At 46.1% G+C, this 13,110-nt stretch overlaps 1 protein-coding gene across 1 annotated transcript in view; it reads left to right on the forward strand.

Annotated features, from left to right (window-relative positions):
- The window catches only part of NPLOC4 (NPL4 homolog, ubiquitin recognition factor), a 65,739-nt gene that overhangs the window by 27,024 nt on the left and 25,605 nt on the right, over nucleotides 1-13,110 (forward strand). The window contains exons 8-12 of the mRNA XM_072746226.1: nucleotides 1,093-1,272; nucleotides 4,655-4,741; nucleotides 7,250-7,321; nucleotides 7,750-7,876; nucleotides 12,562-12,722. Coding sequence (XP_072602327.1) covers nucleotides 1,093-1,272; nucleotides 4,655-4,741; nucleotides 7,250-7,321; nucleotides 7,750-7,876; nucleotides 12,562-12,722 — 627 coding nt within the window. The remainder of the gene's footprint in view (nucleotides 1-1,092; nucleotides 1,273-4,654; nucleotides 4,742-7,249; nucleotides 7,322-7,749; nucleotides 7,877-12,561; nucleotides 12,723-13,110) is intronic.

The raw sequence follows: 13,110 nt of genomic DNA on the forward strand, positions 1-13,110 counted from the left end.
GAGAGGGAGTCTTATTTTTTCTTCTGTTGGCTTGCATGGAGGAAGAACTTTCTTGGTGACTGTTTAAGTGCTTCATGGTTGCGACTTTGCTTTCTAAGAAACCATGGCAGGACGCCTGGGTGGCTCGGTGGTTAAGCATCTGCCTTCAGCTCAGGGCATGATCCTGGAGTCCCAGGATCGAGTGCCACATTGGGCTCCCTGCATGGAGCCTGCTTCTCCCTCTGCCTGTGTCTCTGCCCCTGTCCCTCTCTTTGTCTCTCTATCTCTCTTTCTCTCTCTGTCTCTCATGAATAAATAAAGTCTTAAAAAACAAAACAAAACATGGCTCTGGAAGCTGGTAACTGAACTGTCCTGTAGCCCCCTCAGAGCAGCTGTCTGGGTCAGGTAAAGAAGAAAGCTGGGCTCTGAAATGAGGAAGAGACCAGTATTCTGGCCTCTTCCCTTCTGGTTCCCGTGTCCTTGAGGATCGCTCACCTCGCCTTCTCTGCATTGCTGGCCAATGTTTTACTCCATAGAGAGCTCTCCAGAACCTTTGTGACTGTTCGGAAACTGCTTCCTTTCTCTTCTTCCTGGCGCGTGCTCTCTTTCTCTTTTTGAAAACTAATTTTAGTACTAGAGATAGTGAAAACCTGAATTTGTGGTGAAATCCCAGTAAGCTTAATTTGAATTAATTTATTGAGGAATCCCACCCCTACCCTACCCTCCCTCTAGAATCTGAAATGGTCTTAAGGGCAGAGCACATTCTTAAAACGTGCGTATGTGTGCATGTGCATGTGTAAAGAGGTAAATAGAGATTTATAAGTGGCTTTTTTTTTTTTTTAGATTTTATTTATTTATTCATGAGAGGCAGAGACACAGGCAGAGAGAGGAGGCTCCCTGCAGGGCATGAGGTCCCCACTCCCATGTGGAACTCAGTTCTGGGTTCCCAGGATCATGCCCTGAGGGCAAGGCAGATGCTCAACCACTGAACCTCCCAGGTGTCCCTTAAACTGGAAAAATTATTTATTTATTTATTTATTCATTCGTTCATTCATTCATTCATTCATTCATTTCTGACAGAGTATATTCATTAGCCCGTTGTTTGCTCTACAGAAATACAGACATGTGGACAATATCATGTTCGAGAATCACACGGTTGCCGATCGATTCCTTGACTTCTGGAGGAAGACAGGGAACCAGCATTTTGGGTATTTATATGGACGGTATACAGAGCACAAAGACATTCCTCTTGGCATCAGGGCCGAAGTAGCTGCCATTTATGAGCCGCCTCAGGTAGGTGAGCATAGGCTTCACAGTTCATGGGCCTTCATGTTGCCCGGCTCTGAAGGCTGTGCAGGCTCTTATTAAAGACTTCATTTCACTTCTCTGCCCTGTCACTGTCAACACACACACAAACAGTGTTTATTTTCTGAATTCTGGGAGGGTAAACTTATGGCCCCTAAATATTTCAGTGTGCATTTCCAGAGTATAAGGTCATTGACTTACAGGGTAATAAGGACCCTTTTTAATGTCAGTAAGTTGAACATCGTTGGAATTTTTTTTTTTTTAAAGATTTTATTTTTTTTATTCATGAGAGACACAGGCAGAGATGCAGAGGGAGAAAGCAGGCTTGTTGGAATATTTTAATCTATTGCCTGTGTTCTACTTTTGTTGATTGCCCCAAAGTGCCACAATGCCTGCTCCCTCCTTCGTGACTGTATCTCCTTTGCCTGTGCCTGTGGTCAGCTGGCCTAGAAATGGTGGCATGGGAGGATCGCGGGATGACTCGTGTCCTTTTTCTTTTTCTTTTTTTTTTTTTTTAAGATTTTTATTTATTTATGAAAGAGAGAGAGAGGCAGAGACACAGGCAGAGGGAGAAAGAAGCAGGTTCCATGCAGGGAGCCTGATGTGGGACTTGATCCTGGGACTCTAAGATCACGCCCTGGGTCGAAGGCAGACGCTAAACCGCTGAGCCACCCAGGGATCCCCTTGTGTCCTTTATCCCATGCCACACACACAAGTGTCTTAGAACAATAGTCTCAAAATTACCACCAGTATAAGACTGAAAACCATTTAAGGGTTTTTTTTGGCGGAAGGAGGAGGATCCTTAGAGTGTGTCTCATGAGGGACAAGCAATCAATTACTGTGTTTTATTTTAATTTTCATTATTTTTTTTGAAGATTTTATTTATTTATTCATGAGAGATACAGAGTGGCAGAGGGAGAAGCAAGCTGCCTGTGGGGAGCCCAGTGTAGGACTCGATCCAGGACTGTGGGATCTCGCCCTGAGCCAAAGCAGACGCTCAACCACTGAGCCACCGGGCATCCCTAGTTACTGTGTTTTATTTATTTTTTTTTTTTTATTTTTATTTTTTTAAATTTTTTATTTATTTATGATAGTCACAGAGAGAGAGAGAGAGAGGCAGAGACACAGGCGGAGGGAGAAGCAGGCTCCATGCACCGGGAGCCCGACGTGGGATTCGATCCCGGGTCTCCAGGATCGCGCCCTGGGCCAAAGGCAGGCGCCAAATCGCTGCGCCACCCAGGGATCCCAGTTACTGTGTTTTAAAGTCATTTGGAAGGTCCTCTCTGTAAGACTATGCCACCAACTAGTTAACACATTTATGTTCATTTTATTTTCAGTATTTAGGGATTAGTGTTTCATATACACATTTGTTGTATAGGTATATGGAGTATTTATATAGTACGTTTCATTACATATATATTTATTACAAACATGGAAACATTGAAATTTCGTCAGTGATATATGTGGTGAAGTGCTCGGGAGGGGTGCTTGTGTGTGCAGTTTACTGTGATGTACAGCAGAGTCCTACAACAAAGATGGCTTGGGGGTGATTAGAGGGATGGGTGCAGTAGAGTAAGCGTTAGTGGCCCAATCTAGATAGCTGATGACGTGAGTCCTCACTGCAAAATTCTTTAAACTTTGCTGTATGTTTGAAATTTGTAGTTAAAATGTTGGAAAAGAAAAAATTTTACTCATTTCCAAGGTCGGATCTACAAAGTATCCCCTTCATCCTATCCCTTTCTTTCCAGAATGTTTGGTTTAGACTTCTAAATTTTAAGTTTAAAAATATAAGCAAATATACAGAATATTTATACCACTGTTCTCTCTTTACATGTATGTCATACCAGACTCACCTTTGTCACCTTGCTCTGTGTTCGGTAAATCAGTCCATGATCAGCTGACTTCTTAAATAAGCCAAGGTCTGAAACTGCACGCCCTGTGGCTACTACTAGCTGGTGTGCGGGCCAGGCCCATGGCTCTTGCACAAATGCCATTGTCTCCCTGGCTGGATTTATGCAGAGTTTGAGTGTAGTCTCCACCTTTTTGCCAGTTTCCATGTTTACTGAGAGCTACAGGGAAGTATTTGTGGGGGCCTCCTGTGGTGTTTCATTCAAAAGGGGTTGCTAAGTGGTGATGGAGACCCTGCCAGAAGGTCGGGGTTACCTAACCACCAGGATAGTAAGTGTGCTCTGCAATCAGGGAGCTGCTTTCGGACGCACTTTATCTTCAAACTCAGTTTTGTAGAGGTCTCTTTCGTGAGCAGCTTCAGCAGTCGTGTTAGGAGTGTGATGGAGTAAAACACGGAAACAGAAACCTCTAGTGTCCAGACTGCTAATAGCATCTCCAGAGCTCCCAGCTTCAGGATCCTGAAGGTTGAAACCATTAACTATAATAACCTTTAACTCATTAGAAGTTGAAGCTCAAGCTCATGCTGCCACAGGTCAGGAAATCAGATCTTTAGATTTGTTCTGAATTTCTGATATGACCTGTGCTCTGGAGGCATTTAAAGATTTGCATATTGTTAATAGCCGGCAACAGAAAGTTATTTTTTGTTGTTTTGCCATAATTTGACTCATTTGCAAGGATGTACCCATCCTTGGTTTGGGATTACCTTCACTTTTTTGCTGTGGCCAGAGTTTCTGCTAGGTACGGGACTTACTATTCATGACCTCGAGCTACATTCAGTGCAGATGAAGGATTTCGGCAAGCTTTGTCCACTGCAGGAAGTTGGGGTCCTATGGCTGGTTTAGGTTGCATATGAGCCAGAGTCCAAGCCCACCTATTACCCCAAGCCCTGTGCTCTGCCCAGCAAGTTGCCGCTTTAGGTTCCTTTTTTATTCCTCTGATTCTCTCATTCAGTACCTAGCCTTTGAAGCTCAGCACTACCCTGCGGGAGCTGCACAGAAATTTTCCTAGCCTGTTTACTGGGCATAAATGTTATACCTTGCACCTGGAAGCTTGCCCAATGTACCCAAAGCTATTTGGAAGGAAACTGTTTCTCCAGGGGAGTTTTGAAACTGACTTTCCGCAGTGAAGGAACCCATTTAAAAATTCTGGAAACAGCCTTCCTCAGTCCTAAGAGCAACCACACACTTGACAAGAGACTGTGTGATGTGAACCAGCCTGAATGTCCCCATCTTGTCTCAGAGGCTTGACTGGAAAGCATGATAAAATGTGAGAAGGGGCAGAGCCTGGAGGGTGTGGGCTGTGTTTTATCTGGATGTCAACCTTTTTTTGCTGCCATAACTCTCCTTTTTTGGCAAGGGGTAGAGCAATAGAGCAGTGTGCCCTTGGGACTCCTGAGACAGAATTAGAGTGGGATGGCTGTGGGTTCCTCTGAGTTTGTCTTCTCCTTTTACTGCCTCAACAGATCGGCACACAGAACAGCCTGGAGCTTCTGGAAGACCCAAAAGCTGAGGTGGTGGATGAAATTGCTGCCAAACTTGGCCTGAGGAAGGTACTGAGGCATTCTGCTGGCCTTCTAATGGGGTACCAGGGCTCTCTGTTGGGATCATTGGGGTGGGTGGCATGGCCAGGCCTTGTCTAGGACTGAACTCCCAGCTGCCCGAGGTCAGGTGCAGGCCCAGCATGTTGTAAAGCCTGCTTGAATCTTGTGTTCCTCAGATTTGAAATAGAATATTTCTCTGAATTAAAGTAAAATGAAAACAAACGATCCCTATACTGGGGCTGTTATGTTGAAATCTGCAGGCCTCACTCCCTGAGGACAGCTTCAAAGGGTGTAAGAAAGAGGCAGCTAGATGCACATCCCTTCTTCCTGCCCAGGAAGAAGTCTCAATGCTGAGCTGTATGTCCTGCCCACACACCGCGGCCTCACCTCTTAGTAGGAGCCCTTCCTTCGTGTGTCCTTGCAGCTTTGCAGCCTGTGACAAAGGCCTGTGCACAGGGTTCATTTCCTGCTCTGGGCGCTTGGAGCCTCTGGCCATCTTCTGTCATCAGTGGATTTCCTGTTTCTAATTTAGATGTCTGAACATGTGAGCTTTCCTAGTTTTACTGGGCAGTAAGACAATAGGGAAGAAGTTTTGAGTTTGTTGATCTGGTTTGTGTCACATCCTTGGTGGAGCTCCCAGGAACTTACAGTAGGGTTTCTACACGTGTATATGGAACGTGAAATTGAATACCTCTTAGAATTTCACAGTTAATAGCTATGTAAGTTTTATCCTTTGTTTGTTAATCAACTTAGTGGAAAACAAACTCCCAGATAAACAGGAATAGTAGAGAATGTGCTTATTATAAGCCTTGGGAGGTTATAGAACAAAGTCATTTTTTTTTTTTTTTAATTTTTTATTTATTTATGATAGTCACAGAGAGAGAGAGAGAGAGAGGCAGAGACACAGGCGGAGGGAGAAGCAGGCTCCATGCACCGGGAGCCTGATGTGGGATTCGATCCCGGGTCTCCAGGATCGCGCCCTGGGCCAAAGGCAGGCGCCAAACCGCTGCGCCACCCAGGGATCCCATTAACAAAAGCTTCAAGAAAACAGTTCCTATTGTTTCTACTAAGGAATCACCATCTCTTTTTTTTTTTTTTTTTTTTTAAAGTAGGTTCCACACCCAGCAGGGAGCCCAGCATAGGGCTTGAACTCACAACCCCGAGATCAAGACCTGAGTTGAGATCAAAGATCTTAACCAATTTACCCGACTGAGCCACCCAGGCACCCCAGGAATCAGTGTCTTGATTTAGAGTCCTATTTGGTTTAAATTTTTGAAGTTTCTTGTGTTCAAAAGAGAAACTAGTGTAATTTTTTGACCTTTTTTGTTTTAAACATACAGTTCAGTATCACTGTAGTTCTAATAGATCTTGAAGTGACTTCAGTGTCTGAAACCCTGGCTCTGTTGCTTTAGCTGACATCAGCCTGGCTTTGGCTCTGCTTTACTCATTGCTTTGGCTCATTTACACTGCAAGTCTCCTTTTCTTTGCTGTGTCCTCTACGGGATTTTTTTGTGTGTGTGTGTGTGCACTGGGGTATTTTTAAAGAAAATAAAGTTCTGGGCATCTCGGGTGGCTCAGCGGTTTAGCACCGCCTTCAGCCCAGGGCCTGATCCTGGAGACCTGGGGTCAAGTCCCACATCAGGCTTCCTGCATGGAGCCTGCTTCTCCCTCTGCCTGTGTCTCTGCCTCTCCCTCTCTCTGTGTGTCTCTCACGAATAAATAAAATCTTAAAAAAAAAAAGAAAAAAGAAAATGAAGTTCTCCACATTTGCCTGTTCTTGTGTGCAGGAGATGGGTTTGAAGAGTTCTGTACCAGGGTTCTGCTGGACAGAGTCATGGGCACCACTTCTCCAAAGGATGTGGACTTGGGGTCCAGCCCTGCTTGTAAACCTCCCAGCCCAGTTACAGTTCAGGAGGGGCAACCAGCTGTGAGGTTCTTGGGCATCGGAGGCCTAGGAACCCAATAGGCAGCTGTCTAAGACTGTGGCTTGCCCTAGGGATGAGGGTTTCAGCTTCTTGGGCCCTCACATGCTGTCTCCAGTTCTGTAGCAAGGAGTGTAAAGGAGCCTCTGGGCAAGGACTTTGTGGTGGTGGTCCTTATTTTAAGTACCTTTTCTAGGGAGTCTGTTTTCTTATGGAGAAAGCCCTAGCATCTCAAATAGCATTGTCTGTCTTTGCAGTGTCAGCATTCTATTAATCTTGTTCACCCCTGGGGTTTCCCCCGAGCCCAGCACAGTGCTGGGTATAGAGTTGGTGCCATGGAGTTTCTAACAGATGAGCTCTGCTCATGCAACATCCCCTCCAGTCCAGCAGCACCAGAGGAGAATGGCTGTTTTCAACTGAATGGAGTTTGAAAGTCCTGGTAGTATACTTGAGGATCTGACTCCCCTAGAAGGAAGTGTCTCACAACAGTCTCTTACTGAAACATTATTCTGAAGGTCTTTGGACAGATGCCAGAAAGCATTCATTCCCTGTTTCAGGGAGAGGTGGCTCAAAGGATACTTTCCTTTTCGTTCAGGTTGGCTGGATATTTACAGACCTCGTCTCTGAAGACACCCGGAAGGGTACCGTCCGATACAGCCGGAATAAGGTGAGCGGTAACGGGAGTGCCCAGTGCCCTCCTAGCTTAGCCTGCAGCTCAGTTACAAGCCGGCTCTGGCTCATGCCTGCAGGGTGGCTGTGCACAGCTCCTCCTGGCTTTTAGACCAAATTGTTCTCAACACCAGTGCTCTTGATAAATTAAGGGTGGGTCTCTTGATGGTGTCTTGTAGAGCAAACCCCCTGGGCCTGCACCAGTGTTTTTTGGAGGTCAGCCCGTAGGGTTGGATGCCTGATGCTTCTGGCCTTTCTAGTTACTCGTGGTGGGAGAGGAGGGGCCCGTAACAGCTAGGAGCTGTAGGTGTTTGTTTCTTGCAGTGTTTGACAGGCGACTGTTTAGTTCTTAATGTTATCTAAAGAAGAAATAGCATGTTTCCACATGATGTTGTAAAATGTGATACGCCGACTCTTTTCTTTTAGGACACCTATTTTCTGAGTTCGGAAGAATGTATCACTGCAGGAGACTTCCAGAATAAGCATCCCAACATATGTCGACTCTCTCCAGACGGACATTTTGGATCTAAGTTTGTCACTGCGGTGGCAACAGGTGTGTGTTCTGTTCCTCTTTTGGCACATTTTCATTCTTAGCTACAGTAGATTTTCTTAATGTTCTTGTGGGGCACAAATTCCACTTTTTGTTTTGTGTTAAAAATCCTAAAGTTACCCACATCACCTACAAAACTACTAGAATTGGGGGCTCAGTGTAGCTCTTCTCTCATCTGCTCACGTTCCAAGTCGAGGCCAGTTTGAGTCTGGATCTCAGCTCAGGGCTGCCTTTGCCACTTCAAGTAGCCAAAGAGGACTCTGGCTATGCAAGAGAAAGGGATTTACTATTGGTTACTTGTTTTTGACATTAAGAGCAAGAGTCTTTTTTTTTTTTTAAGATTTATTTATTTATGATAGACATACAGAGAGAAAGAGAGGCAGAGACACAGGAGGAGGGAGAAAGGGAGAAGCAGCCTCCATGCTGGGAGCCCGACGTGAGACTCGATCCCGGGACTCCAGGATCGCGCCCTGGGCCAACGGCAGGCGCTAAACCGCTGAGCCGCCCAGGGATCCCCAGCAAGAGTCATTTTAAGACACCATGTCCGTGTGTGTGTGTGTGTGTGTGTGTGTGTGTGTGTGTGTGTGTGTGTTGATACGTATATTCTGTGCTATATATATCATAAATATATAATAAAAAAATTGTGGCCCATATAAAGGTACTATCACAATCTTTAACAAGCTTTACATATGTTGGCTTAGGAAAAAACTGGCCATAGGACTATACAATTTAAAAAGAATAGGAGGGATCCCTGGGTGGCGCAGCGGTTTGGCGCCTGCCTTTGGCTCAGGGCGCGATCTTGGAGACCCGAGATCGAATCCCACGTCAGGCTCCTGGTGCATGGAGCCTGCTTCTCCCTCTGCCTGTGTCTCTGCCTCTCTCTCTCTCTCTGTGTGTGTGACTATCATAAAAAAAAAAAAAAAAAAAAAAAAAATTAAAAAAAAAAAATAAATAAATAAAAAGAATAGGAATTTTAAGGGTGCCTGTGTGGCTCAGTCAGTGAAGCATGTACCTTTGACTCAGGTCATGATTAGGGTTCTGGGATTGAGTCCCACTTCGGGCTCCCTCCTCAGCAAAGCGTCTGCTTCTCCCTCTCCCTCTCCTCTTAGCGTGCTCACTTGTGCTCTCTCTCTCAAATAAATAAGTATAAATAAATTAAAAAATAAAAAACAAATAGGAGTTTTAAACTTGGAGAACCAACTCATGAAAGCATAGTCTATTTGGCCAATTTTTTAAAGTAAACACTAACCTGGAACCTATGAAGACCTGGTTTCTACTCTCACAGAATTGATAACTCAGTTTGTTCATGGTAGTCAACCTTCCCCTAGTTCTGTAGAAAGAAGCACTCCCAGTTGAACAAAACCAGTTTACAAGTAGCCCAAACAGGTAAGTTACTGGATCCCCTGTTAATCCCAGTTGAGGCTGTCACACTGAGAATCATGAAGAGAAACACTGCCTGATTTTTAAAGATCCGTGGATTTAAGATGCAAGTGGATTAGTCACTTTCTTTTTGAAAGGAATGTACTTTTGAGGCATGAGAGGCAGTGGCAGCATCTTTCACACGCTAGTGCGAATTAGGTGAAGTCTTACCTGAACATGTGAACATGTCCCCTTCCTTCTGCTAACTTGTTCTCACACTCCTAAAGAATTCACCATGGATTAAAACTCCATGTTTGTTTGTTTGTTTTTAATTTTTATTTATTTTATGATATTTACACACACACACACACAGAGAGAGAGAGAGAGAGAGAGAGGGGGGCAGAGACGCAGGCAGAGGGAGAAGCAGGCTCCATGCACCGGGAGCCCGACGTGGGATTCGATCCCGGGTCTCCAGGATCGTGCCCTGGGCCAAAGGCAGGCCCTAAACCGCTGCGCCACCCAGGGATCCCTCCATGTTTGTTTTTATGCATATGTATAAAATATGGTTGAATCTTCTTCTTCCTTTTTTTTTTTTTTTTTTTTTTTAAGATTTTATTACTTGAGAGAGAACATAAGCAGGGGAGGTGCAGAGGGAGAAGCAGTTTCCCTGCTGAGCAAGGAGGGCTCGATCCCAGGACCTGAGGTCATGACTTGAGCCAAAGGCAGATGTTTAGCTGACTGAGCCCCCCAGGTACCCCAACAGCATCGTACATCTTGTACCTCCAAACAGTTTGCTGTTCCCCTTTGTCAGTGGTTTTTGACCACAAGCACACACGGGGCAGCCCCACTTTGCTCCTTCCCTAACTTCCCTGCTGCCCTGTGGAGCTGTTTGAGCTGTGCTTGCTGTACCCCATCCCTGAGTTCCTGATGGGCTGGGAAGGAGCTGGCCTGTGTGTTTGTAACCATTGCCCAGGAGACTGTTGCATCTGGGCTTTATGGTGCTTCTGCAGGCACTGTGCTCGCAGCTCCCCTAGAGCTGCTGCTGAAGCTGCAGGCTCCCCCTTGCCTTTCCCTGCCAAGAAAACTCTAGCTTAAGACCTGTGGAGGAAGAGAGAAGTGAGTATGTGTGGGTTTGCTCTTTGGAAATGGATCTAGTGACGGATCTAGTGGAAGGAGGATGCATCATTTAGCCCAAGTTTAAACTCCCTGCCCCGATGCTGGCATCTCTGTGCCTTGGTAGGCTGGCCACCCTGGCCACCCACCCATGTCTCTGGGCCGTGAGATTCCCTTCTTGAGGCTGCCTCCCAGGCACAGAGTTCTTCTGCAACAGGCCCTTTCCTCCCACATGCAGGTTTCCTTTGCAGATTGACTTGAGAAGGAAACAATCATATTGTTAGCTTGTCCCACTGCCTCTACAGCCCAACCAATATTGGGTTTCCGGAAAGGGTAAAGAAACCCATTAGAGCTTGGTGTCTTGTTCCTCCACATGGAGAAGGAGAGCTTGCAATTCCTCTCTTTGAATCTGCCTTTGGAGACTATCCAGTTTATCCAGTTTATCCATAGTCAGCATATGGACTAATGTTGCCCTTTTTTTTTTAAAGATTTATTTTAGAGAGTTTGTGCATGGGGAGGGGCAGAGGGAGAGAGAGAAACTCCAAGCAGACTCCCTGCTGAACTCGGAGCTGGACTTGGGGCACCTGAGCCAAAACCAAGAGTCAGTTGCTTAACTGTGCCACCCAGGGACCCCCTAATGTTGCTTTTTATTTTTTTTAACAGCCTTCAATTTCATAAATACTGCTTTCTATTTTTCTGTTTCTCAAAGAGAAATCTCAAAGAGATTTTTTTTTTCTCTAATGACCCATCACACTTTAATGATCAGTCTAAGAGCCAGTGTAGGTTTACAACGCCCAAGGTTAAACAAGAGCCAGATGCACACACAGGGGTCGGTGTCACTGTGCTCCTTCACTGCCTTCCCTGCTGCCCCTTCTAAACCATTGCACTTATCTTTGGTGCAGGGATGGTGTTCCTAACCCTGAGCACACCAGGGGGTGAAGCGACCTGTATCTGCTGCCTCGACGCTAGTGAGTGGTCATAGCCAGCTCTCCTGAGTGTGTGAGGGAGGGACAGAGAGAGATGCTAGGCTTGCTTGTCGAGTGGGCCTCTGGAGCCCATTTGCGTTTCTGGAAGCCAGCTACTGTCGACCTCTGGTGTGCAAATTCGAGCAGATGGCAGGCCCCTGGCTTGTGCCCTGTTAGCTGGTTCTGCCCAAATCCTTCACAGTTCTCTGTTTTGCCACCAGATCTGGTAAATGTTTGAAAGCCAGATGGAGAAATTTTCTTTTTTAATTTTTTTGAAAATTTTTTTATTTTTTGGGAAAATTTTCTATTCCCTGATCAGTAACTAACTTTGTTTTTGTGAAAGAAACTAAAATGGAGATGTTGAGGGTGGTTTGTTTGTTTGTTTGACGGTGGTTTTAATTCTCCCAAACTAAATAATTCCAGACAATAGAGTTGTCAGAGCATATAACCTGATGGCAGAAGCGCACGTGTGTGTGTGGTGGTAGGAGTCCACCATGTGCACTGTTGCTCTTACCTCTTCTAGAGGCTCAGGGTCCACCTTTGACAGGGTGCCCATCCATCTCTTTAGGATCTCATCTCAGCTAGGTTCCTGCTCAGCTTAACTTCACTGAATATTTCACTCTCAGCAGCTTTTGCGCTATCCGCGTCCCTAATTTTAAGTCACATTGCAGGTTTTATGGCATGACGATTGAAGGGAGAGGTAAGGGTGAAAGGCACAGTGAAGGCAGCAGCACAGCCTAGGCCCCTTGCGTGCTGGCCCTGGCTCTGTGCCGTGTCCACACCTCCTGAGTGGGATGCTGGATGATGGTGTGGTGGCCCTGCAGGCATCTGGGGGGTAGAGCTGATGGTACAGACACTGGCATTGTTTTCACCATTTGTCCTGTCCGTCTCCATCCCCCCATTCCATTCACTCAGGTTCAGAAGTTTGCTGGGATGAGGGCTCTGCTCTGTCTGCCATTCTTGCCTCTGGTGTTTGTAAATCAGAGCCGCCGTACGTGGTGACACCACGCATAGTTTTGGAACAGGTATTAGAGAGCTGTTGGGGGAGCTGCGGTGGCGTCTCCCAGCTCTGCATCTGAGGCTGTGTGCTCAAGCTACTCAACAGGTTACTGTCAGGCGTTTTTGAATTCTTAGCCCAAGACAGACTCTGGAGGGTCTTTTCGTTGTGTTGGTCCAGAGTGATGAGTAACAGATACAGACTTGGTTTGAGTCTTCTCTGGTGGATTTTCCATGAAGGTCTCTCTCTCGCAGGTGGTCCCGACAACCAGGTCCACTTTGAAGGGTACCAGGTCTCCAATCAGTGCATGGCATTGGTCCGTGACGAGTGCCTGCTGCCCTGCAAGGATGCCCCTGAGCTCGGCTATGCCAAGGAGTCCAGCAGCGAGCAGTATGTGCCCGATGTGTTCTATAAGGTAAAAACACCATGGTGCAGAGAGAATTGTGGGTGGGGAATAGCTGAATGCTGACTTGTGTCAGACTCCACTGTCCTGTCAGCCACTTGTCCTCTGGTGGTTCAGAACCCACTTTGTGGGTGAAGGCATTGCCAGAGCATGTTTGGGGCTTCTGATGGAAAGTAGAAATAACATGCGCTGGGCTGGGGATATGTGATCAGATCAAACCATTGCCACACAGACACAATTTCCATTTCTGAACATGAGAAAAGTGGATACATCAGCCTCAGCAGGAGTAGAGAATGGAGCCATGTGGTTCATCCACGCACTCTCCTCAGGACACCAACGTGTGAGCTAACAATTTAGACGCATCATCGTCCATTACTAAATCTTTGTTTCTTGTGAGAGC

Source organism: Vulpes vulpes, chromosome 2 (assembly GCF_048418805.1).
Source record: "Vulpes vulpes isolate BD-2025 chromosome 2, VulVul3, whole genome shotgun sequence".
NCBI classification, from domain to species: domain Eukaryota; kingdom Metazoa; phylum Chordata; class Mammalia; order Carnivora; family Canidae; genus Vulpes; species Vulpes vulpes.